Raw genomic sequence first — 26,174 nt, 5'->3', positions numbered from 1 at the left:
CATCAGGGTCTTTTCCAATGAGTTGGCTCTTCACATCAGGGGGCAGACACCAAAAGCAAGAAAAGTCGAGCCCCACAGCTTGCAAACCAAGTCCACAAATACACGTAGGACACCACCCTGGGATCAGATGTCCTCTGGCTCTTGGATTGGGAGAAGGATGCCTGGGATATCTTCTGTAGAGGGCCACTTCCCCAGGTCAAGAAACATAACTATGCTACCAGAGAGATTAAAATACAAAGAGAAATTTACACAAAACGAGGTGACAGAGGAATATGTCTCAGAGGGAGGAACAAGACAAAACCCTAGAAGAACTAAATAACGTGGAGATAGACAATCTACCTGAAAGAATTCAAAGTAATGATAGTAAACATGATCAAAAAACTTGGGAGAAGAATGCATGACCTGAGAAATGAGAAGGATTTAATGAAGACTTAGAAAATAAAACAACCAAGCAAACAGAACTGAAGAATATAGTAAATGAAATGAAAAACAAAACAAAACCAGAAAGTAAAATGAATCAGAACAGGCTAAATGAGGCAGAAAACACATCAGTGAGCAGAAGAAAGAGCACTGAAAATCACCACTACTGAACAGAATAAAAAAGAATAAAAGGAGGACATTTTAAGAGACGTCTGGGACAACAAGCCACTAATATTTGCCCTGTAGGGTCCCAGAAGAAGACAGGAAAGATCTTAGGAGGAGAAAACAGCTGAAACCACTCTAATCTTCAAAAGGAAACAGTCACCCAAGTCTAAGAAACACCAAGAGCCCATATCTAAATAAAAACTTCATAGTAACAACAAGCCAAAAATCTGTAATAGATAGACAATCAAAATGCACATGAAAATACCCTCAACATCCTGATTCTGTCCACTGTGTCAGGGTCCTTGGTGCACCCATTTATCAGGTTGAATTCTGCCCAATGCATCAATCATTGAATAAAGCTAATCAGGGACTTTCCCAATGTTTTCCAGAAACTGATAAGGAACAGAGAGTCTTGAGAAATGGCACACAAAGGAAGAAAATGCAACATATTGGATCCCTTAAAGTTGAATGTCCCCTGACAATTCCCCCTTTTTTATTTTTTCATAATTGGGGGGGTGACTGTAGATACTTTTTGTGAAAAAGGCCCTGACCAATTGAGTTTGTTTAGTTTGAACAATTTTAGTTGAAAAGCATCAGTATACTACAAATATAATGACCAGGATAATTATCAGCATTATAGCTCCAGATCCAACAGTACGTGTAATTCTTTGAAACCATCCTTGAGGGTCTAGCCCAGAAAATTGATCAGCTAGCTGTTCCGCTAAGGTTTCCAAATTGTTGGAAGAGGGTAGACTCTTAGAGAAGGTTTCAAAGATTTCCTTTTGTAATAATTGTACATTTAAGGAAGCATTATCATGTATGTCTTGCAAATGAAATTTGATTTGTTCCCAATAGTAGGCACTATAGTTGAACCAAACAGGGGTAATAAAAAATTGAGTAGAATTCCAGTCACATTTTAGTATCACTTGTTTTTGTAAATCTATTAATTGATCGCCGACCCATTGGAAGGCTTTTTTTATTTCCTGTATTTCATCTTGAACTTCCTCGTTTATCTGAGCCTGAGTGCCAGAGTCCAGCCCCGGTTGGATTCCCTCAGGATTACGGTGTCAGCGATTAAGGGATAGCAAAGGCTGAGAGATTTATTAGATGCTCAATAATAACTGGTTTACACAGGAAATCAATAAAGTTCATGACACCAAACTTGCTCTGACCACGGAGGCCGCAGGCGACCTCTCGAATAGCGGAAGGTGCCCCACCTTAGGCACCTTCTCGAGTGGGTCTTAGAAGCCCAGGCAAATAAGTGGTCGCAGAGGACCCCCGCACTCCAAATTATTTTGGCATGAAGGAAAAACAGAAGATAAAAGAAGGAAAAGGAAACAAGAAAGAATGACACGGGGAGACCAAGCTTCAGTGAGCAAGGCCCGTAGCTTTATATTCAACAGGGGCTTTTATACCATAAGTTGTATATAAAGGATAATAGGGGGCGTGAAATCATGCAAAGTCAGCAGTCTTTGATCCTTATCAAAACCAGGGTTTCTTTCCTGCAAATTTATCGTATACAAATGGTTTAGGTGATTTACATCATCTTCTGGCCAGAAGGCCTATTAACATTTTATGACTCTTGACAAAGGTTTGTCAACCTTAAGACTTATTTTCTCTAAGAGTAATTATTTTAAGGTTTGGCACCATCCTCCGAAGGTGTTAGATAAAGTTGCATTCCTATAAGGCAGAGGTGCAGTGGGTTTACAAAAAAGGAAAGAATTTATTACCTTAATGGTCTAAAGTTGCTAACACCAAGGCCACTACTTATTTTTCTACCTACCAACTATATTAATTAATACACATTCAAGGATACAATACAGGGGATGTGGAAACTTGGCAGCAAGCATTGGCTCATCAATGAAATCTTTTACTAGTTTTATTCTGACAGTTTCTAACTCTCTGAGAGGCTCTAAGCTATTTGAATATCTTCAGCTTCCCGTGCCTCTCGAGGCTGGGAGACTGTAAACAATCGTATGCAGAGATGTAGGAGTCCCCGTAAACTTGTCAGGCGAGTTAGAGAACTATCTAAGGGGTTTGGATTTAAACACTCCTAATGCCCAGGAACTTTATTAACTGGAGCTGTAAGTCAACTCTTTATCAGAGAGAGCGAGATGGTGGTGGGGGACAGCCCCCGTAAAGTCAGAGGTGAGAGCACAAAGCAATAAAGTAGGCAGGCTCTGGTTTTGGGGGGTAGATGCTGGAGAATATACAGGGGGACTCCTGAGGCTCGATCCCACCTTTGCGTATGCCAAGCCTCCTTCCTCATGACCTTTGCCATGGGTGGAGCTTCTCATGCCGGCTGCTGGCACCTGAGTGGTCCACATAGTGTGAGCATCTTTGGTCCCATTTTGAATAAAGTTGTGTGTTTGAATTGAGGTTTGTAAAGCAATGCCTCAGACAGCGGCAGTAGTGCAAATGGCTATTAATCCCCAAATTCCAAGAATTAACCATCCAGTGAATCGTTTAGATCATCAAAGTAATTTAGTAAGTAACCAGGAGGCAAGTCCTGCCATGGGACCCTCTTCCCAGGGTCATTGGAGATCTACTGGCAACCATAGATTACGTCGAGATTGAAGAATCAAAAGGGATTCGTTTTTCAAAGAAACATAGGAATTAAGACAAGTATACAATTTGCAATCTATACAAGTCACAGAATATAAAGTCTTATTAAACTGCAAGTTCCCTATAGCTATAACAAAAGGAAGGGGAACAGAAGTTTGTATGAAATATGAATGATTATAACGAAAGGAATAGTTACTATGACTACAGCTGGTCCCCATGAAATATCCAGTCCAAGTTCCAAGTTCTTCGGTGCTTGCGGCAACTTTCCAGATGTCCCATTGTTCAGGCCCAATCTGTTTATTGAGCAGGATTCGAGGGTGAAGGGGTGCCATTTCACCATCAAGCCAGCCAAGAAGTCCTTTGTCATGGTAACGTTCCATCATAGTATTAGTAACCTTCTATGCTACTTGAGTGGAGAGGGAAATGGCAACCCACTCCAGTGTTCTTGCCTGGAGAATCCCAGGGACAGCGGAGCCTGGTGGGCTGCCGTCTATGGGGTCGCACAGAGTCGGACACGACTGAAGCGACTTAGCAGCAGCAGCAGCAGCATGCTACTTGAGTAGCATAGTCACATACAGTGCTATTAATATCATCTGAACAGTTAGACAACCACATACCATGGGTTCCCCAATCAACAATGGTGCAATTGGCCACAAACTTTAATTTCCCTGATTTAGCTTGACATATGTATATTCATATATATGAACAGGAGTATATTTAAAGTTCTTATATGTAAACGCTTTGCATAATGATTTTTGTCCTTTTCTTAGAGTTTCAGTAGTGTTGACATGGTTCTTATAGAAAGAAAGGGCAATAAACAGTCCAAGCAATGTCCAAAAGTTCTTCTTTGGAGGCAGAACAAAAGCCCATGTTTGTCGGCCAACGTTAATGCATAATTCTGTTGGACCCATGCAGACACAAAGGACTTCATACCCTAGAGAAATATTAATTATTCTCCCTTCTTCCTCGGGATGAAAGGGCCTCTCCAAGCTCCAACGAGGAGGCATATGTACTGAGTCATTGGTGGATACGATTGGTCCTTTATCTGTCAATTCTACAACGTGCAGTAAAAGGGGGTTGGGTATACAGGCCCAGTTGCTGCTGCTGCTGCTAAGTCAGGTCAGTCGTGTCCGACTCTGTGCGGCCCCATAGATGGCAGCCCACCAGGCTCCCCCGTCCCTGGAATTCTCCAGGCAAGAACACTGGAGTGGGTTGACATTTCCTTCTCCAATGAATGAAAGTGAAAAGTGAAAATGAAGTCGCTCAGTCATGTCCGACTCTGTGTGACCCCATGGACTGCAGCCTACCAGGCTCCTCCATCCATGGGATTTTCCAAGGCAAGAGTACTGGAGTGGGTCGCCAGTGCCTTCTCCAATAGGCCCAGTAAGTATGATTAATTAATTCAGCTTGAGCAGGGGAAGCAAAAGCAAGCAAAGCAACAAAAATATTTTCTGGATTCCAAGGCATTCCCTGTTGAGAAACCAGATTCTCAGCTTGATTAGTAAGGGTTTTTATTTGTCCCCAAGTAGGGAGATCATGAGGTTGATGACATCGAGGGCAGTGCTTCTTGAAGATTTTTAGAGCCGCCATGACCTGTACTGGAATATTTTCCTCCCGCGGTTTTCTTTTTTGGTCTTCATTTTGAACATTGGACACTCCCCTGGGGCGGATCTTCCAAAGAGGAAGCCAACTGAGTTCGTTGGATACATCTGGAGAAATACAAGCATACCCCTTTACGTGTAAGATTAATTTTCCAGATTTCCATTGCTTAGTTAGCCCATCTTGATACCAAATGGGCAGAGGAGAGAGGTATCCTTTAATTCCTTGAAATGTTTTTCTGCTCGTGTCAAGATCTCTTTGTGGTAAGTTTAAAAAATTTAAAACAAATAAAGCTGTATTAACAATAGTTATAGGATTAGAGAGTATATAGTGTTGAGATCTAGTAAAATCTGCTCTGGATAAGGAAGATAGAAATGTCCCTGGGTATTCCCCCTTTTTAATTTCTTTATTTGTAGTTTCAGTGTTTGATGTGCTTGTTCAACTACGCCCTGTCCTTGTGGACTGTAAGGAATGCTTGTAATATGTTTAATAGAAAAAGGTTGTAAAAATTGTTCGAATTGCCTAGAAGTATAGGCAGGGCCATTGTCTGTCTGTTTTTATAGAGTTGGGAGTTCCCATTATTGCAAAACAATCTAATGGGTGGGTTATAACGTGCCGTGTAGCCTCACCTCGAAGATGGGTGGCCCGTATAAAAGAATTTGTGTCGATACAGACATGTAGGAAAGAAGATGGAGAAAGTTCAGGACAATGAGTTCCATCCATTTGCCATAATTCATTGGGTTGTAATTCTCAAGGATTAACATCCTGTGCAATGGGTCGAAGATGTAGAAGTCTCCAAGTAGAGCAATTATTAATGATTTCTTTAGCATGGCAGTACGGAAGTTTCTAAATTTGGTTTAAGGAGCCAGCATTATTGTACAATAGAGCATGTTGCTCCTCGGGAGTAGCAAAAGAAACAAGTTTATCGGCTTGTTCATTACCATGAGTCATAGGGCCGGGAAGGCAGGAATGTGTTCGAATATGGGTAATATAAATGCGGGAAGTTCAGTCCCTAATAACAGACTGTAGTTCGAGAAAAAGTTGAATAATAGGTGGATTGGAATTTATAATAGAGGTTATCCTAATATAAAAACTGAACATAAGGAGTCAGAGACTATATTAATAGGGTAAGGATGTAGGTGAATAACTTAAATGAGAGTATATAATTCGTTTTGTTGAGCAGAATGAAATTTAGTATAAAAGACTTTATATTCTTTGACAGACCAGAATGAGGCTTTGGTGTTTTTAGTCCCATCTATATAAAAAACATCAGCTTGAGGTATAGGTTGTAATGTGACAATGCAAGAGACAATAAATTCAGTATTTTCGAAGAAATTCCAGAGTTTGTTAGAAGGATAATGAAATGAAATATCTTTAAAATATTCCAGAAAGGCTATTTGGAAATTGGTAGACATTTGTAGTGCATTCTCCAATTGAGATTTATTAATTACAATTTTATGAGGATCGGAGCCAACTAGAGTCTTAGTTCTATTTCTCCCATTGATAATTATTAGAGCGATCAAATCAAGATAGGCCATAAGTGACCTTGTCCCTCTAAAATGGGTTTAGATCCATTCTACCGGGTGTTCTTGTTGGGCAAGAAGTCCGTGGGGGAATGGAGAGAAGGGAGTATAAACAACTCGAGAGGTAATTCAAGTCTAATACGAGTCAGAAACTGTTTCTGCAATTTATTTTGTATTAAACGAGGGCTATTTAAATAGGGATCTCCTTTCAAAGTATTCAATACATTAGTCAGTTGATCATTTGCAATGCCTAAAGTGGGCCTAATCCAGTTTATATCGCCTAAAAGTTTTTGAAAATCATTCAAGGTTGATAACTTGTCAACATGAATCTGTGTTAGTTGGGGAGTAATACGTTGTCTATTAACAACAGATCCTAAGTAATGGTAAGCAGTAGAGGTTTGAATGTTTTCAGGAGCAATGCTTAATCCAGTGTCTTTCAAGCATTGTTGAGCTATGCCAAACATTTGTTGAGTTTCTAATATAGATGGAGCTGAAAACAATATATCATCCATATAATGAATAACAAGAAAGTTAGGAAATTGTTTTCTCACAGGTTCAAGGGCTTTGGCTACAAATGACACATGGTGGGAGAATTCATCATTCCTTGAAGCAATACAGTCCACTGATGTCGTTTATTAGGCCCGATATGATTAGGATAAGGAAGAGAGAAAGCAAATCTCTCTGGGTCTAGGTGTAAAGGTATAGTAAAAAAAGCAATCTTGTAAATCTGTAATAATAATATGCCAGTTTTGAGGGATAGTGGCAGGTGATGGAATTCCTGGTTGCAATGCACCCATGTTTCATAGATATATTAATTTTTCTAAGGTCTGTTTAGAGATGCCATTTGCCAGATTTCTTTATTACGAAAATGGGAGAATGCCAAGGGGAATAAGATTCCTCAATGTGCTTTGATAACAATTGTGTATTGATAAGCTCTTTAGTAGCCTCCAATTTCTCTTTTGTGAGGGGCCATTGCTCTGTCCAAATAGGCTCATCATTCTTCCAAGTAATTTTAATAATTGCATTGATTTTTAAGTGAGCAGTGGCCCCTAGGGAAAATGTGGAATATATATTTGAGTTTGCCGTTGCATAAGTAAATCTCTTCATATTAAAATAAAATAATATCTATCACATAAGGTCGTAATGTTGCAGGCTGGCCTTTTGGTCCCTCATATGGATATATTTGGACACTTTAATAAACCTCCTGTACTTTGGTTTGAGAAAGTCCTACAATTGGGCAAGAAATTCTCCGTATAGGCCAAGATTTGGGCCATAAATGTTTAGAAATAATAGTAAAGTCGGATACAGTATCAAGAACACCAGAAAATCTTTTGCCATTAATTTTGATATTTATATTTGGTCGTGCATATTCAGATACTATTGACGTCCATAAGGATTGTTTTTGATCTGTACTACCAAATCCACCTGTCCAGATGCCAATAGAGGAGTTAATAGACGTGTAAGGAAAAAGAAGTAGTTGGGCAACTTTGTCCCCCTTTTTGAACTGCCATAGTATTGGAGATGACATCATAATTTGAATTTCTCCCTTATCTTCTGAATCAATTATACCAGTTCAGTTCAGTCGCTCAGTCATGTCCGACTCTTTGCAACCCCATGAATCATAGCGCGCCAGGCCTCCCTGTCCGTCACCAACTCTTGCAGTTCACTCAGACTCACTTCCATCGAGTCAGTGATGCCATCCAGCCATCTCATCCTCTGTCATCCCCTTCTCCTCCTGCCCCCAATCCCTCCCAGCATCAGAGTCTTTTCCAATGAGTCAGCTCTTCGCATGAGGTGGCCAAAGTACTGGAGTTTCAGCTTTTGCCTCAGTCCTTCCAGATAACACCCAGGGCTGATCTCCTTCAGAATGGACTGGGTGGATCTCCTTGCAGTCCAAGGGATTCTCAAGAGTCTTCTCCAACACCACAGTTCAAAAGCATCAATTCTTCGGCACTCAGCTTGCTTCATACTCCAACTTCCACATCCATACATGACCACTGGAAAAACCATACCCTTAAAGACAGGGACCTTTGTTGGCAAAGTAATGTTTCTGCTTTTCAACATGCTATCTAGGTTGGTCATAACTTTTCTTCCAAAGAGTAAGCATCTTTCAGTTTCATGGCTTCAGTCATGACCTGCAGTGGCTTTGGATCCCAGAAAAATAAAGTCTGACACTAGTTCCACTGTTTGCCCATCTCTTTGCCATGAAGTGATGGGACCACATGCCATGATCTTTGTTTTCTCAATGTTGAGCTTTAAGCCAACTTTTTCACTCTCCACTTTCACTTTCATCAAGAGGCTCTTTAGTTCCTCTTCACTTTCTGCCATAAGGGTGGTGTCATCTGCATATCTGACGTTATTGATACTTCCCCTAGAAATCTTGATTCCAGCTTCTGCTTCTTCCAGCCCAGCATTTCTCATGATGTACTCTGCATAGAAGCTAAATAAGCAGGGTGATGATATACAGCCTTGACGTACTCCTTTTCCTATTTGGAACCAGTCTGTTGTTCCGTGTCCAGTAATCACTGCTTCTTCCTGATCTGCATACAGGTTTCTCAAGAGGCAGGTCAGGTGGTCTGGTATTTTCATTTCTTTTAGAATTTTCCACAGTTTATTGTGATCCACATAGCCAAAGGCTTTGGCATAGTGAATAAAGCAGAAATAGATGTTTTTCTGGAACTTTTGCTTTTTCCATGATCCAGCAGATGTTGGCAATTTCATCTCTGGTTCCTCTGCCTGTTCTAAAACCAGCTTGAACACCTGGAAGTTCACGGTTCATGCACTGCTGAAGCCTGGCTTGGAGAATTTTGAGCATTACTTTACTAGCATGTGAGATGAGTGCAATTGTGCGGTAGTTTGAGCATTCTTTGGCATTGCCTTTCTTTGGGATCGGAATGAAAACTGACCGTTTCCAGTCTTGTGGCCACTGCTGAGTTTTCCAAATTTGCTGGCACATTGAGTGCAGCACTTTCACAGCATCATCTTTCAGGATTGAAATACCTCAACTGGAATTCCATCACCTCCACTAGCTTTGTTAGTAGTGATGCTTTCTAAGGCCCACTTGACTTCACATTCCAGGATGTCTGGCTGTAGGTCAGTGATCACACCATTGTGATTATCTGGATCATGTAGATCTTTTTTGTACAGTTCTTCTGTGTATTCTTGCTACCTCTTCTTAATATCTTCTGCTTCTGTTAGGTCCATACCATTTCTGTCCTTTATCGAGCCCATCATTGCATGAAATGTTCCCTTGGTATCTCTAATTTTCTTGAAGAGATCTCTAGTCTTTCCCATTCTGTTGTTTGCCTCTATTTCTTTGCATTGATCCCTGAGGAAGGCTTTCTTATTTCTTCTTGCTATTCTTTGGAACTCTGCATTCAGATGCCTGTATCTTTCCTTTTCTCCTCTGCTTTTCACTTCTCTTTTCACAGCTATTTGTAAGGCCTCCGCAGATAGTCATTTTGCTTTTTTGCATTTCTTTTCCATGGGGATGGTCTTGATCCCTGTCTCCTGCACAATGTCACGAACCTCCATCCATAATTCATCAGGCATTCTATCTATCAGATCTACTCCCTTAAATGTATTTCCCACTTCCACTGTGTAATCATAAGGGATTTGATTTAGGTCATAGCTGAATGGTCTAGTGGCTTTCCCTACTTTCTTAAATTTAAGTCTGAATTTGTCAATAAGGAGTTCATGATCTGGGCCACAGTCAGCTCCCGGTCATGTTTTGTTGACTGTAAAGAGCTTGTCCATCTTTGGCTGCAAAGAATATAATCAATCTGATTTCTGTGTTGACCATCTGGTGATGTCCATCTGTAGAGTCTTCTCTTGTGTTGTTGGACGAGGGTGCTTGCTATGACCAGTGCATTGTCTTGGTAAAACTCTATTAGTCTTTTCCCTACTTCATTCCGTATTCGAAGGCCAAATTTGCCTGTTTCCCCAGGTGTTTCTAGACTTCCTACTTTTGCATTCCAGTCCCCTATAATGAAAAGAATATCTTTTTCCGGTGTTAGTTCTAAAAGATCTTGTAGTTCTTCATAGAAACATTCAACTTCAGCTTCTTCAGCATTACTGGTTTGGGCATAGACTTGGATTACTGTGATATTGAATGTTTTGCCTTGGAAACGAAGAGAGATCATTCTGTCGTTTTTGAGATTGCATCCAAGTATTGCAGTTTGGACTCTTGTTCACCATGATGGCCACTCCATTTCTTCTAAGGGATTCCTGCCCGCAGTAGTAGATATAACGGTCATCTGAGTTAAATTCACCCATTCCAATCCATTTTAGTTTGCTGATTCCTAGAATGTCGACGTTCTCCTGTTTGACCACTTCCAATTTGCCTTGATTCATGGACCTGACATTCCAGGTTCCTATGCAATATTGCTCTTTACAGCATCAGACCTTGCTTCTATCACCAGTCACATCCACAGCTGGGTAGTGTTTTTGCTTTGGCTCTATCCCTTCATTCTTTCTGGAGTTATTTCTCCACTGATCTTCAGTAGCATATTGGCCACCTACTAACCTGGGGAGTTCCTCTTTCAGTGTCCTATCATTTGGCTTTTCATACTGTTCATGGGGTTCTCAAGACAAGAATACTGAAGTGGTTTGCTATTCCCTTCTCCAGCGGACCACATTCTGTCAGACCTCTCCACCTGACCCGCCTGTGATGGGTGGCCTCACACAGCATGGCTTAGTTTCACAGAGTTAGACAAGGCTGTGGTCCTAGCATGATTAGATTGACTAGTTTTCTGTGTTTATGGTTTCAGTGTGTCTGCCCTCTTGAAACAACTGCTGTCTTACTTGGGTTTCTCTTACCTTGGGCGTGGGGTATCTCTTCATGGCTGCTCCAGCAAAGCACAGCCGCTGCTCCTTACCTTGGACGAGGGGTATCTCCTTACCACCGCCCCTCCTGACCTTGACTGTGGAAAAGCTCCTTAGGCCCTCTTTCACCCACGCACCCACCACTCCTTGGACGTGGGGTTGGTCCTCCCAGCAGCCGCCCCTGACCTTGGATGCAGGGTAGCTCCTCTTGGCTGTCGACCCTAACCTTGGACGTGGGGTAGCTCCTCCCGGCCATTCCTGCGCCGTCGCAGCCTGGCATTCTCAGACGCTGCCCCTGACCTCAGACATGAGGTAACTCCTCTTGGCTGCCGACCCTTGGGCATGGGGTCCTCCCGGCCTCTGCGCCTGACCTCAGGACGTGGGGTAGCTCCTCTCGGCCACACTCTGTGTGCCGTTGCAGCTGCTGGTGCTTTGTGCGCCGTCATATTCATACTCAATTATGAAAAAATAAAAAAGGGGGAACTGTCAGGGGACATTCAACTTTAAAGGATCCAACATGATATTTTCTTCTTTTGTGTGCCATTTCTCAAGGACTCTATTCCTTATCAGTTCCTGGAGAACAGGAACGAGCAGAGCTGCACGCAGTGTTCAGGACTGAGGTCATGAGAAAAGCATCTGCTTGGATTCCCTTCAGTGACTCCCTTCAGTGACCTTTTACTTAAAGGTAATCTATTCAATTATGTCCCTCTTACTCAGGATATGGAATGCTTTCTGGCTCCTTCAAGATTATTATTTGCTTGGCTTTGTTTTTGCTCAAGTTTTTTACTGCCTAAAGCTGCCTTGTATAAAGATACATAAACATGCGTTTCTGCAAATAAAGCACCCTTGTTTCACTCGAGACTTGGGTCCCCTGCTTCCTTCTTCTCGTCGACTCCAGTCACCAGGTCCCAGTCTACAAAGACCGTGACAGCTCTGTCTTCAATTTCCACAAATAGGAGTAACTCTTCTTTAATCATATATACAACAGTTATTTCTATCCAATGGAGAACATGACCCTTTTCCTATGCATTGTTCCTAGCACACCATCAGTCCCTGGTAACTGTCCCTCTCCTACAAAAAGCCCAGTCCTTTTAACATCTTGCTTACTCTGTTCAAGGTCAGTTGGTAGAACATTATGTTTTATAACAGACTGTACTATGTACGGAAGAGCTTCCTGATCCTACTGACCATGATGGGTCATGTCCTAGTTTTACATTATTTTCTGCCCTCCCTGTTGCTAATTCACACACACTATTGAATTTTGTAATTCAGGCTGTGTGTTTTTCCAGGAAACGTGGATGTGAATGAATTGTATCTAATGAAGTCGGCCCTTCATCTCATTGATTCCTTCCCAGAGACCATCATGAAACGTATATAGCAAATGCATTAGATCAATGTATTACCAAAGCCAAGCTCATAGAGCTCAGCACACAACAGGCCAATAAACTGAGAGACTACTTGTTGGGCAAGGAATACTGACTTTATTCAGAAAGCCAGGAGACCAAAAAATGGTGGACTACTGTCCCAAAGAATCATCTTTGCTGAGTTAGAATTCGGGTTTCTTTTACACAAAAGATCTGTGTAGCTTCTCTTCAAATCTGGACTTACTGCAGTTGCTGAGTACCTGAACTAAAGTCATCAGAGAATACATAGAGTGAAAAAGGTAAAGGATTTGCCACAACCACTGTGTCTGGGAAGTATGGCTCCACTATGTTCCTATCTTGTGACTTCTAGGTAAAGATCCTTGCCGCACATATTACATTGCTGTGTGTTTTCTCTGGGATAAATACTCTGATACTACTGGTGAGATGTGAGATGTGAGGATAGGGTTTTTTTTCTTTTTTTAACATTTGTGAAATTGGTGAGGAATCGTTCTAGAATGAATTCACGTTCTAAAGACCTGATTAATCAATACATATATATCTGGCTTCTATCCAGTATGAATTTTCTCATGAAGCCTAAGATGTTGCCACACTCACGATATTTGTATGGTTTCTCAGTAGTATGAATTCTCTGACCAACAGTAGGGTGTGAATTTTGAACTTTGAATTTTGAAGACTTCTACCATATACCACATTCATATCATGTATGGATTTTCTGATGTTTAGTGAGTGCTGTGACCTGAGTAAAGGATTTTCCACACTCGAAACATTTGAAAGGTTTCTCTATATGTATTCTCCGATGTCTTTTAAGGTGTGAATTTCGACTAAAGAACTTGCCACACTCATTACATCTGAAAGGTCTCTCTCCAGTATGAATTCTGCAGTGACGTTGAAGCTGTGGTTTTTTACGGAAGACTCTTCCACACTCATCACATTTGTAAGGTTTCTCACCAGTATGAACTGCCTGATGACTTAAAACGGTTGACTTTACACGAAAGGCCTTACCACACTCATCACATTTGTAAGGTTTCTCTCCAGTATGAATTGTCTGATGCTTTAAAAGGATTGACTTTAAACGAAAGGCCTTTCCACACTCATCACATTTGTAAGGTTTCTCTCCAGTATGAATTGTCTGATGCTTTGAAAGGGTTGACTTTATGGGAAAGGCCTTGCCACATTCATCACATTTGTACGGTTTCTCACCAGTATGAACTGTCTGATGCCTTAAAAGGGTGGACTTTACAGGAAAGGCCTTGCCACACTCATCACATTTGTAAGGTTTCTCTCCAGTATGAACTCTCTGATGACTTAAAATGGCTGACTTTGCACAAAAGGCCTTGCCACACTCATCACATTTGTAAGGTTTCTCACCAGTATGAACTGTCTGATGACTTAAAAGGTATGACTTTATACGAAAGGCCTTGCCACACTCACCACATTTGTAAAGTTTCTCTCCAGTATGAACTGTCTGATGACTTAAAAGTGATGACTTTATACGAAAGGCCTTGCCACACTCATCACATTTGTAAGGTTTCTCACCAGTATGAACTGTCTGATGACTTAAAAGGTATGACTTTATACGAAAGGCCTTGCCACACTCATCACATTTGTAAAGTTTCTCTCCAGTATGAACTGTCTGATGACTTAAAAGGATTGACTTTACACGAAAGGCCTTGCCACACTCATAACATTTGTAAGGTTTCTCTCCAGTATGAACTCTCTGATGAACAGCAAGGTTTGAATTTCCGCTGAAGACTTTGCCACATATATCACATTTAAATAATTTCTTTCCTGTATGAATTTTCTTATGTCTCCTGAGGTGTGAGCTGTGACTAAAAGCCTTGCCACAGTCATCACATTTGTAAGGATTTTCCTTGTGTGCTTTGAGTTCTTGTGTTGTTACTGAAGGATTCATAAAACCATTCCCATATATATTAGAAACACTGGTTTGGACACAAGGAGGAATTCTTTGAAGTGGTGAAAATGAGAAACTGTTGTTGACAGACCTCTCAACTTCATTATATTCAGAAATTATCCCACCAGTTTGAAATATCTGCAGTTTATCCTGAAAGTTAAGTCCAAACCTGTTTCCAAAGGGCTTGATTCGTGCATCCTTCCTATCATGCGAATCTCTTCCATCAGGCACATTTTCATTAAGGCTTACAGGTGTTCCTTTGTAATTTCTTTTGTCTTCTCTCCCCTGACACTCAAAGTCACACATATTTTCCTGACTTTCCCAAAGATGAAAATGTTTGATTTCACAGCTTTCAGGTCTTCCCAGCATCAATGTTTGGAATGTTTCTAGTTTATCACTGTTCGCTTCCAGTTGTAAATGCTTGATCACATGTGTAGGAGAGATATCTACAAGATAAAAAGAATCATAGGTATCCTGCTCACAATAATTCAAAAATAAATGTTTCATGTTGAATATATATTATACCAAAAGTAAAACTTATGCCAAGTTATGAAACACCACAATGATGACCTTAAGTTTTTAGAAACACTAAAGGTATAGAATTCTTAACTTAAGAAAGCATGGTATAAATTCACCATTAAGGTAGCATAGTTTTAAAAACCATATGCCAAACATACTCACATTGGACAATCTTATGCCAACTTTCAAAAACAGAGTATTTTTCTACCAGGACCCTAGGAAGGTATCAATCAACAGTTGTCTCAAATTGAAAAGAAAAATATTACACTATCACTGTATTCTCCATACTTACTATACATAAATAAATTCTAAACAAAATATTATATATTGTAACAGTAAATAATCCAAAACCAAGCTTATCCAATTAATAACTATTCATAATTGGTTGTTTACAATTGAAAACAAATGAGAAAATGAAGAATATGACTAAAACAATTTTTTGGAAACAAAGTAGTTTTCTAAATCTGCTATAGAACTACGTACCCAAAAAGAAAAGGCATTTTACAACATTAACAAGTAGTATGTGTCAGCTGTATTGCAGAATACACGCTAAAAGACCATCATCTGTAAATGATACATAAATTAAGATGTAAAATATTCACCGGTTTTCTTACAGCCAATAAACAAAGCAATCCCTACCTATGTTGTTGTTGTTCAGTTGCTCAGTCGTGTTTGACTGTTTGTGACCATGTGCACTGTAGCTCACTGGACTCCTCTGTCCATGGGATTTCCCAGGCAAGAATAGTGGAGTGGGTTGCCATTTCCTTCTCCACGGGATCTTCCTGACTCAGGGATCAAACCTGCATCTTCTGCATTATGCAGGTGAATTCTTTACCACCAAACCATCAAGGAAGGCTGATCTCTAGCCATGCACTATTCTTAATTACCTAGTTTAATGGCACCATAATATAATAAATAAAGAGTGCTTTGTGTATTTATTGACTAGGGTCATACACAATATTGCTGAAAAATGTTGCAAGTGAAAAGCATACAAGATATAATGTAGTTGAGATTTGACAGAAAACAAAATTCCGTAAAGCCATTATCCTTTGAGTAAAAAATAAATAAAAATTTAAAAAGATATAATGTAGATAAAGTCGTATCATAAAGAACATGACGGAATATAGACATTACCTTTTTTAAACAAAAATACATTTTGAGTATTTACTATAAAACATGTACTACTGATAGCACTAATTTGCTTTAACAGGCTTGAGGTAAATTAACATGCTTTTCTCTAATCAGAGCAGGAGACACACCCAATTGGTACACAAACTGGTAAGAGAACCAGGATATGAATCTGAACCTACAGACTGAGAAAACTTAATTGTAAACATGACCACCTGCCAAATGAATAGACTAGAAAATATTGAAAAAAGAAAAAAAAAAAATATAGGGAACTTAGAAAGAAAATGTCAAGGAAGATACAAGTCAGAAGTAGTTTGTTTAACTATTATTCAACCATCCCATCTTGAAATGGGTTGTCAGTCATCATGGATGCACAGAGTGATTTAGGTCATGTCCTGAGAAACTTGTTCAATAAATGACCAGACGTTATCTTTACAGTGAGAGTATGTAGATCGTGGAGGGATGTGATAGGTATGAACAATGTTTCCATCCATATCAAGGTACTATGTGAGGAATGGTCAGGACTAAGAAAGGGCCTGCGTGGAGCATAGGGTACACAGGTTTATGTCAGATATCAGCTTGTGACTGCATGTCTTTGGGAAAATAACTGAGAGCACAAACTAATATACTGACTTTAAAAGAAAAGAACTGGTTCAGTAAGTTTATGGGCATTATACTATGGGTATGGGACAGAAACAAGAGAAATTTTAAAAGTGACTGTGATATATGGAGAAAGCAGGATAATACCTGTTATACTATTACAATGTAATGTATCCAACTGTGAATTTTGTTAAGTTACAATGGAATGCTTATATTCAAGAAAAACATACACAATATTCCAGGATATTGTGTAAGAATCTTATCAGCAGAAATCAGAAGGAAAATCCAGGAAAAGGCTATCTAAACCTGGGTTCCTCTGTCAAGTATGATTAACCTCTCTATTGGACATTTATTTCATTTCTTCTTCCACACATGTTCATCTCAAGATTCAGGAGTATCAAAGAAAAGGAGGGACTGAAACTGACTCTGGAAGACCTTCCCAGTTACAAAAGCCTTTCTGAGGCACCCAACTCTTTTTCGTAGAAAAAGGCTTTATTCTCCTAGACCTTCCCTGAGTTCAAAAGAGCAGATTCAAACAGTTACTAATACATAAAAGGTCATAAAAGGATCACACCATGATCAAGTGGGATTTATTGCAGGTATGCAAGATTTCTCAATATCCACAAGTTAATCACTATGATACACCACATTAACAGTTGAAGACTAAAAACCATATGATCATCAATAGATGCAGAAAAGGTTCTGACAAAATTCAAGTGCCATTTATGATAAAAACCCTTCAGAAAGTCAGCACAGATGGACCCCACCTCAACATAATTAAGACTGTATATGTCAAATACACAGCTAACATCATACTCAACAGGGAAACACTGAAAGCATTCCACTTAACAACATGAATAAGACAAGAATGTTCACTATTGCCACTTTTATTGAACATATTTTTGGAAGTCCTAGCCACAACAATCAGAAAATAAAAAGAAACAAAAGGAATTCAAGTTAAAAAAAATTAAAAAGAAGTAAAACTGTCACTATGATGCTACAGACAGAAAATCCCGAAGATGCCACCAGATGACCTCATCAATGAGTCAACTTGCTGGATACAAAATATATAGAAAACTGCTGCATTTCTATACACTAATAATGATATATCAGAAAGTGAAATTAATCAAACAATCCCATTCACCATCTCATAGAAAAGCATAAAATTTTAAGGAATAAACCTACCTAAGAAGTTAAAAGAACTGTACTAATAAAACTATAAGATGCTGATGACTGATACCAAAGATGACACAAACAGATGGCACAAACATATACCATGTTCTTGGATTGAAAGAAGTAACACTGTCAAAATGACCATACTATCCAAGGCAATCGACATATTCAATGCAACCCTTATCAAATTAACAATGACATATTTCATAAAGCAAAGAAAAACTTAATTTGTACCAAAATACAAAAGACTCTGATATCTAAAATGATCTTGACAAAGAACAGAGCTGGAGGAATCATGTTCCCTGAGTTCAGACTATGCTACAAACTGACAGTCAACAAAGTGAAAGTGAAGTGGCTCAGTCGTGTCCAACTCTTTGTGATCCCATTGACTATAGCCTACCAGGTTCCTCTGTCCATGGGATTCTCCAGGTAAGAATACTGAAGTTGGTTGCCATTTCCTTCTCCAGCAGATCTTCCTCACCCAGGGACTGAACTTGGACCTGGGTCTCCTGCATTGTAGGCAGATGGCTTTACCGTCTGAGCCACCAGGGAAGTGGTATGATGATGGCACAAAACAGAAATACAGATCGGTAGAACAGGATAGAAAACCCAGAAATAAACCAGTTTACTTAGAGTCAATTATTCTATAACAAAGGAGGAAAGAATATAGAATGAAGAAGTCTCTTCAATAAGTGATGCTGGGATAAATACATAGTTATATGAAAAAGAATGAAATTACAACATTCTCTAACACCACATACAAAAATAAACTCAAAATGTGTTAAACATCTAAATGCAAGGCCAGATACTATATAATTCATAGTGGAAAACAAATGCAAAACACTGACATAAATGTCAGCAAATTTTTTTTGGATCTATCTCTTAGAGTCATGGTAATAAAAGCAAAATCAAACAAATGAGACCTAATTAAATTTAAAACCTTTTTGCAAAGCAAAGGAAACCAAAAAAAGAACAAAAATTCAACTTTTGGACTAGGAGACTATATATGCAAATGATGATACCTATAGGGGATTTATTTCCAAAATATACAAACAGTTCATACAGCTTAATATCAAAACAAACAAACTACCCAATCAAAAACTGGGCAGAAGATCAAAACAGATATTTCTCCAAAGGAGACAAACAGATGGCCACCAGTCACCTGAAAAGATGTTTGACATCTCTACTTATGAGAGAAATGCAAATCAAAACCACAAAACTATCACCTCACACTGGTCAGAATGACCACCATCAAAAAGTCTACACACAATAAATGCTTGAGAGGGTGTGGAGAAAAGAGAACCCTCCTACACTGTTGGAAGGAACATAAATTGGTACTGCCACTTTGGAGAATAGCATGGAGGCTCCATAAAGAACTAAAAATAGAGCTATCACATGAACCAGCAATTCCAATCCTGGGCATATATCCAGAAAGGATGAAAACTAATTCAAAATGACACATGCACCCCAATGTTTTAGCAGCACTATTTATACCCGCCAAAACATGGCGGCAACCTAAATGTTCACTGACAGACAAAGGGATAAAGAATATGTGGTACATATATACAAGGGAATATTGTGAAGTGAAAGTAGCTCAGCCGTGTCCAACTCTTTAAGACCCCATGGCCTGCAGCCTGCCAGACTCCCCTGTCCATGAAATTCTCCAGGCAAGAACACTGGAGTGGGTTGCCACCTCCACCGCATAAAACACAATAAAGGTAATGCCTTTTGCATCAATATAGACAGACTTAGAGATTATTCTACGGGAAATCAGACAGAGAAAGACAAATATCATAGGATATTATATGTTGAACTGAAATAAATGATACAAATGAACTTATTCACAAAATAAACTCACCAGCATAAAAAACAAAGTTATGGTTACCAAAGGGGATAGTACAGGATGGTGATGGGGGCAGGAAAGGGAGAGATAAAGTAGAAGTCTAAATATATACAAACTAATATATATACAAAATAGATAAGCAACAAGAACCTATGATATAATGGCTCAGGGAACTATACTGAGTATCTTGTAAACTGCTGTATACCTGAAACACAACATTGTAAATTAACTATACTTAAAAACTGGAGAAGGAAATGGCAACCCACTCCAGTATGCTTGCCTGGAGAATCCCAGGGACAGAGGAGCCTGGTGGGCTGCCATCTATGGGGTCGCACAGAGTTGGACACGGCTGAAGTGACTTGGTGTACATGCACGCATGCATTGGAGAAGGAAAGTGGCAACCCACGCCAGTGTTTTTGCCTGGAGAATCCCAGGGACAGAGGAGCCTGGTGGGCTGCCGTCTGTCAGGGTCGCACAGAGTCACACACGACTGATGCGACTTAGCAGCAGCAGCAGCATCATACCTAAAAAGAATGGTTAAAACAAAAACAAAAACACGTCTTGTGCAAATGTTCAAAAGATGTTTCACAAGGGTGTAAAAACTACTAAATGGGGGAAGCAGTCTATGAAACAAGACATGTTGACAAAAATGAATACCCACCAGCAAAAGAATTTACTTGGAACATTATCTTACACTATAGACAAAAATGAACTCAAAATGGTTCAAAGACCTAAACCTAAGTCCCAAATGTATAAAACTCCTAGAAGTAAACATGCAGGAAATGTTTCTGGAAATTGGACCCACAAATGATTTACCAGATGTAACACCAAAAGCACAGGCCACAAAATAAAACCAGATATCAATAAATTGAACTATATCAAAATTATAAACTACTGTGCATTAAAGTGCAGTGAGTTTGAAAAGACAATCAACAGTAAAAGAGAAAATATGTGGAAATCATACATCTGATAAGTAAATGAGTACAAAGAATATATCAAGAATTTTAAGAGGGACTGATCACCAGTTCCACCATAGGGACCATTTCCCAATCAACCATCCAACGCATTGCAAATACAAAACAGAAACATTAAGAGTAACACAGAAATTTGAACTCAATGATAAAAAATACCTACAATGCCCAGAACAACAGTGCAGCCAATAGCCTCATAGATATGAGAATGTGAACTTGGACAAAGTTGTCCTGGGATAAATTCCCATACCATTTACAGAAGGTAAAATATATGGTCCTTGATACACATGAACAACACTGTCACGGTGCCCTTGACAGAGTCTTCAAAGCCAGAAAATAACCTGGAAAGATGTATCGGGCTCTCGTGATACTTTCTCTCTCATAATCCTAGAACATACTGACCACTCTACTGGATAGCTTCAAGTGGTGACTTTGTACAGAGCAAGAAAATAACATTAGGGATAGTGTCTCCATCACAGTTTTCTGTTACCTAGTAAATCCACTCCACAGAGACTCACCAGAGGCTGCCAATTAAACATAGGTGGATTATCACAGCAAGGAAACCAGATAAAATTTCAGACCCTCAGGAATATATTTCAAAGAAATTTAAGAGGTAAAAGGATACAAAGTAAGGAGAATGTAACATCAGGAACAGTTCACATTCCTAGACTGGGTAGGGCAGTACAAGAGTAAAAATAATACAACATGAACGTCAGACATCACAGCATCTTGAGATGTGACCATGCTCTCAACCTACAGATGGCAAGCTAAGAGCCTGCGAGATTCACATATGCTCCCCTCGCAGGATCTAGGATCAAAAAGACAATCTCTCTACCTACTCTCCTTACATTTTCCTAAGTAACAACCACAGAGGATCCAATCCACCAACTTGTTCCACTCCTAAACAGAAAAAAACAGCCCTTTTGAGATACTCATTTTTCTTTATACATTGTATTTTTGGCTACTTTTACATCACTCCCCACTGTCCAGAGCTTTTTCTCATGCTCCAATGTGGAGATACTATTCAGATCAGAAACAGAAATTCTGGGACTCCCCTGGTGATCCAGCAGTTAAGACTCTGCATTTCCAATGCAGGGGGTGCAGGTTTCATCCTTCGTCAGGGAACTAAGATCCCACATGCAGAATGGTGCAGCAAAAAAAAAGTAAACAAGCAAGCAAAAACAAACAGATATTCAGCGTTATCAGAAGAGAGAAATCTAAAGTGCTGTGGATTTTTTAAAACACTGAGCCAAAAGTCAAAAGGTAGAAAATAGGAAATCGGGTTTTTTGGTATTTTTTTTAGCATTTGCCAGTGAGCTTTGTACATGATTAAGCTCTGGGACAACCTCAGATATGACATGAAACAGACACAGCATCTGAAGAGGGTCATTTTAACCTTGTGAAGCTGTGTCATGCCCCAGTCACCAGAACTCTCAGATGAAAGACATTAGGGCCTCCCAAGGGGGCACACAGGGAAAATGCAGATACCCAAGGGCAGCTCTGGAAGGAAGTCATCCTCACCCAGGGAGACCAGGTTCCTGTAGGTCTCCAGCATCACGTCCCTGTACAAGGCCCTCTGAGCAGGGTCCAGGAATACCCACTCCTCATGAGTGAATTCGATGGCCACATCCTCACAGGTCAGTCGTTCCTGAAATGAAACCACATGTCACCAAAAGGGCCATGAAAAGTTCTCATTTTCATGCAAAAGAGAAAGGGTAGTAAGGGGTAAGGATTGACTTCGTTCAAGTATGTGTTCTAACAGATCCATGCAGGGGTATCTGGAGAAATTATGGATCTCTAATTTTAATTTCTTATGCTTTGCCCTAAGACCTTATGAGATCCTCCAATTAATATGGATTTTTCATCATTGTTCAAAATCCATGAAATAAATAAAGCTCAAAACTGTTGTGGCTATACAGAAGTGTCAGATATTATGTTCTACCCAGTGAGTGCAATTCATTATCTAGATGAGGTACAACATGAGTGGCATCTTCAGAGATGACGAAATCCACGGCCCTTTCAATGGAAAGGTCAAAACTTTCAGTTATGATGTTGATAACAGCAGCAAGGACCAAAAGCGTCTGAAGGCTTCCTGTTGCTCTAAATTACTATAGTATTACTCTAAACATTAAATAAGTACTGTACAGGCAAGAACCTGTCATCAATGTAATAGCTCATTAAAGAACGATCTTTTCCCACCTTAGAGAAGACAACCTGTGTCACAGACACTCTGAGAAACTCGACTCAGGTCAAGAAGGTAAGAAATGTTACATGAAGCACTTGAACTCAGAAGCTAGGGCTCAGCAACTGAAGCTTAAGCATCTAACAGTTAAGTAGTACAGAGAACATTAAAAGTCCTTTGACAGAGGGCTTCTAAAGAAAACTTGAAAGAAGTCCAAGGTGAGCCTCCTCCCTGCCCCTCTGTCTTCTCTGCAGGGGGACCAGCTCTCGAGCCTTGGGCCTTCATCCCTTGAAAATGGACACCTGTGCCAAATTAGTCTCTACCCCCTCCCTGATTGGGAGAACCTCCTCCCTGTTGAGTGATCACTGTCCTGCAGTGGTGGTGAAGGACTGGAGACACTGACCCATGAGAGCCACAGCAGCTTGGCAGCCCCAGGTCCCCGGACCATCTCACTTATTCCTAGCCACATCTTCCAAACCAGTGCCATTTCAAAGGACTCTGACACAGCAGCCAAGTTCCCTGGAGCTGGAGCTGCCACAGCAGGGGTGGCTGGCTCCAGGGCTGGAAGTGGGCTTGTGTTCGGGAGCTTCATCATTTTTATGCCAGGAACCCTTCTCTGAAACAGTAGCTCTTCTATGCCATGGGCTTGGCCCTCTCAAAGGCCATGGGGCTCTTTTGCCTGATGGTGGTCTAGTTCATATTCTTCACAATATGAAGGAGCTCTTTCCACCTCCCATAATTCTTTCTCCTGTGTCTGCCCTGTATGTTCCCTTTCCTGTAACTCCCCAAGCAGCCTGGGGAAAGTGGTGGGCTCAGGGTTTGACAGAACGAAAATAAATAAATATTGTATTAATATGAAAAAAAAAAAAAAAAGTCCCAGGTGAACAATGTGGAATGGCATGAAAGGTCATTATAGACGTGGATACGGAAACACAACTGTTAGTAATTTACTACTTAAAACACTAACAGGATTGTTTGGAAAATTCCAAGGCCACAGATTATACTGATAATTTCAACTGAAAAAAAAAGTTGATATGTAGTTTTTAAATCATAATGTCTTCTATCTAAACCACAGACTTGCACATGCATGCTTGCTTATCTATAAAAAATTAACGGACACGAGAGGATTCGTCTTTTGACAGACTTTTTGGACAATTTTATATCATCCTTTTATTCACATGTATTTCAGCATCTTTCAGATGATAAAAATGTATCCTTTGTACTCAGCTGAGTTTGTCAACAGGATTCTATACTAGGCTACCAAAAGAAAACTGGTAAAAACATTAAAAAAAAAAGAATACTTGAACTCAATTCATAATAAAATTACCATATACAAAGATACAAATAAAATTTTGTCCATTTAAATTTACATAGCAAGGCATTAACAGAAACCAAAGACTTTCTTTGCTTTTTTCCATTAATAAAACAGTGATTTGAAATTAGAAGAGTCATTAGATTATGACCAAAAAAAAAAAAATTATCACAATAGCAAAGTAAAAAAACTTCTTGGAGAATTAAAAATCATGGCAAAAAAGAATATGGAAAAAAATATAGTTATTAAGCAAGACTATCTCAAGAAACATCATGATAGGAATTGGGATGAAAGGAAACATTCAATACATTCTTTCTGAAATTACAGTGGCATGAAAGGAGCAGTCCAGGGGGCCTGTCTTTCACCACAATACGATGCACATGAGCAGGGGCCACCAGAAGTAACAGGAGGAAAATCCCAGGGCAAGAGAAACAGAGTTTGTCAGAGAGGTGAAACAGGTAGTACTCACGTTTGTGAGGACATGGAAAGGTGAAAAGTGCAAGGATGGAAAAAGACAGTCCATCCTAAAGAGAGCAGGGGAGACTGTTATATCAGACAAAATAAACTGGAAAAAAAAAAAAAAAACTGCAACGAGATAACTATTGTATAATGACAAAACGGTCAATTTATCAAAAAGCTGTAACAAATAAAAATATATATACATCTAACATTAGATATCTCAGAAAAATGAAGCAAACATTGAACAGGCATGTACAGACCACATGGCCCAACAAAAGCATAAAACACATGTATCTCAAGGACACATAAAGCATTCTCTATCAGAGACCACATGTTAGGCCAAAATTAACCATTTTAGGAGACTGATAACAGGAAAGTATCTTCCCTGACAACAATGAAATAAACACAAGAAAAAAAGAAAATTCCTCAAATGTGGACATTGAGCAGCTCACTCTTACACCACAAATGGGTCTGAAAACAGATCACATGGAAATTTTTAAATACATGGATGAAAACGAAAAGAAAACATTACAAAATTTATAACACACAGAGAGCACTGTACTAAAAGGAAAGTCTGAACTGTTAAGTGCTTAAGTAAAAAAGAGAAAAGATCTTAAATCTGAAATCTATTTTTAGATCTCTAGGAAACAGAAAATGGAAAACAAACTAAACTTGTTTAGCAGAAGGAAAAAGGTAAATAAGAAACCAGAGATACAATAGAAAGTAGAAAAATATAAAAATCAACAAACCAAGAGTTGATGTTTTGAAAAAACTGTATAGGAAAACCCCCACCTAGACCAAGGAAAAGAGAAAAAAAGATTCAAAGAACTAAAAACAGATATGAAACAGGAGTGATTACAACTGAGGTCAAAGAAAGTTTCTAAAGATAAGGAAGTACTATGACCAATAATGCCTATAATGACAGAATATAGGAGATACTGGCAAATTCTCAGAAACATACAAATTATTTTACTTATTAAGAAATTAAAAAAGTGAGAAGTGTTGAAAGTGAAAGTGTTAGCCACTCAGTCGTATCTGACTCTTTGTGACCTTATGGACTGTAGCCCACAAGGCTCCTCTGTCCATGGAATTTCTCCAGACAAGAATACTGGACTAGAGAGCCTCTCCTTTCTCCAGGCAATCTTCCGACCCAGGGATAGAACCTGGGTCTCCCGCACTGCCGGCAGATTCTTTATGATTTGAGTCACCAGGGAAGCCCATTATAACTAGAGAGATTTAAGAAGTATCCAGAAACCTCTAAGAAAAATACAGGACCAAATTCTCCCAAACATTTACAAAAGAATTACCACTAATCCTGCTAATTCTATGGAGCAAGCATGATTCTAATAGTTTGCTGATTTCCCAAAGACACAAGAAAGGAAAACTAGAAACCAATGCCCCTAACGAATACTGATGCAAAATTAAAATACTTACAAACCAATTTCAACACATATTAAAAAGATCTGGAGAAATGGAAACAGAACAGATGGGGGTGGGGAGGGGAGGAAGGAGAGGTTCAGATGTATGGAGAGAGTAACATGGAAACTTACATTACCATATATAAAGTAGAGAGCCAATGCGAATTTGCTGACTG

At 39.5% G+C, this 26,174-nt stretch overlaps 1 protein-coding gene and 1 pseudogene across 14 annotated transcripts in view; one reads left to right on the top strand and one right to left on the bottom strand.

Annotated features, from left to right (window-relative positions):
• Positions 1-1,952: 1,952 nt before the first annotated feature.
• LOC100848895 (zinc finger protein 665) overlaps positions 1,953-26,174 on the bottom strand; it is a 48,802-nt gene continuing 24,580 nt past the window's right edge. For 11 of the 14 annotated variants that reach the window (XM_024978770.2, XM_024978769.2, XM_024978773.2 and 8 more), the window contains 2 exons: positions 22,149-22,275; positions 1,953-14,839 (listed from right to left, as the gene is read on the bottom strand). In XM_024978770.2, the coding sequence (XP_024834538.1) occupies positions 13,179-14,839; positions 22,149-22,275 (1,788 nt within the window). In that variant the 3' untranslated portion in view covers positions 1,953-13,178. Of the gene's footprint in view, positions 14,840-22,148; positions 22,276-24,590; positions 25,148-26,174 lie in introns of those variants that run through there. The other 3 variants (XM_059877122.1, XM_059877121.1, XM_059877117.1) reach the window with 2 other exon arrangements.
• LOC132342725 (ATP synthase F(0) complex subunit C2, mitochondrial-like) lies at positions 23,104-23,560 on the top strand (annotated as a pseudogene).

The sequence above is a fragment of the Bos taurus genome, chromosome 18, assembly GCF_002263795.3.
Source record: "Bos taurus isolate L1 Dominette 01449 registration number 42190680 breed Hereford chromosome 18, ARS-UCD2.0, whole genome shotgun sequence".
Lineage (NCBI taxonomy): Eukaryota > Metazoa > Chordata > Mammalia > Artiodactyla > Bovidae > Bos > Bos taurus.
This window is presented reverse-complemented; position numbering and strand designations above follow the sequence as displayed.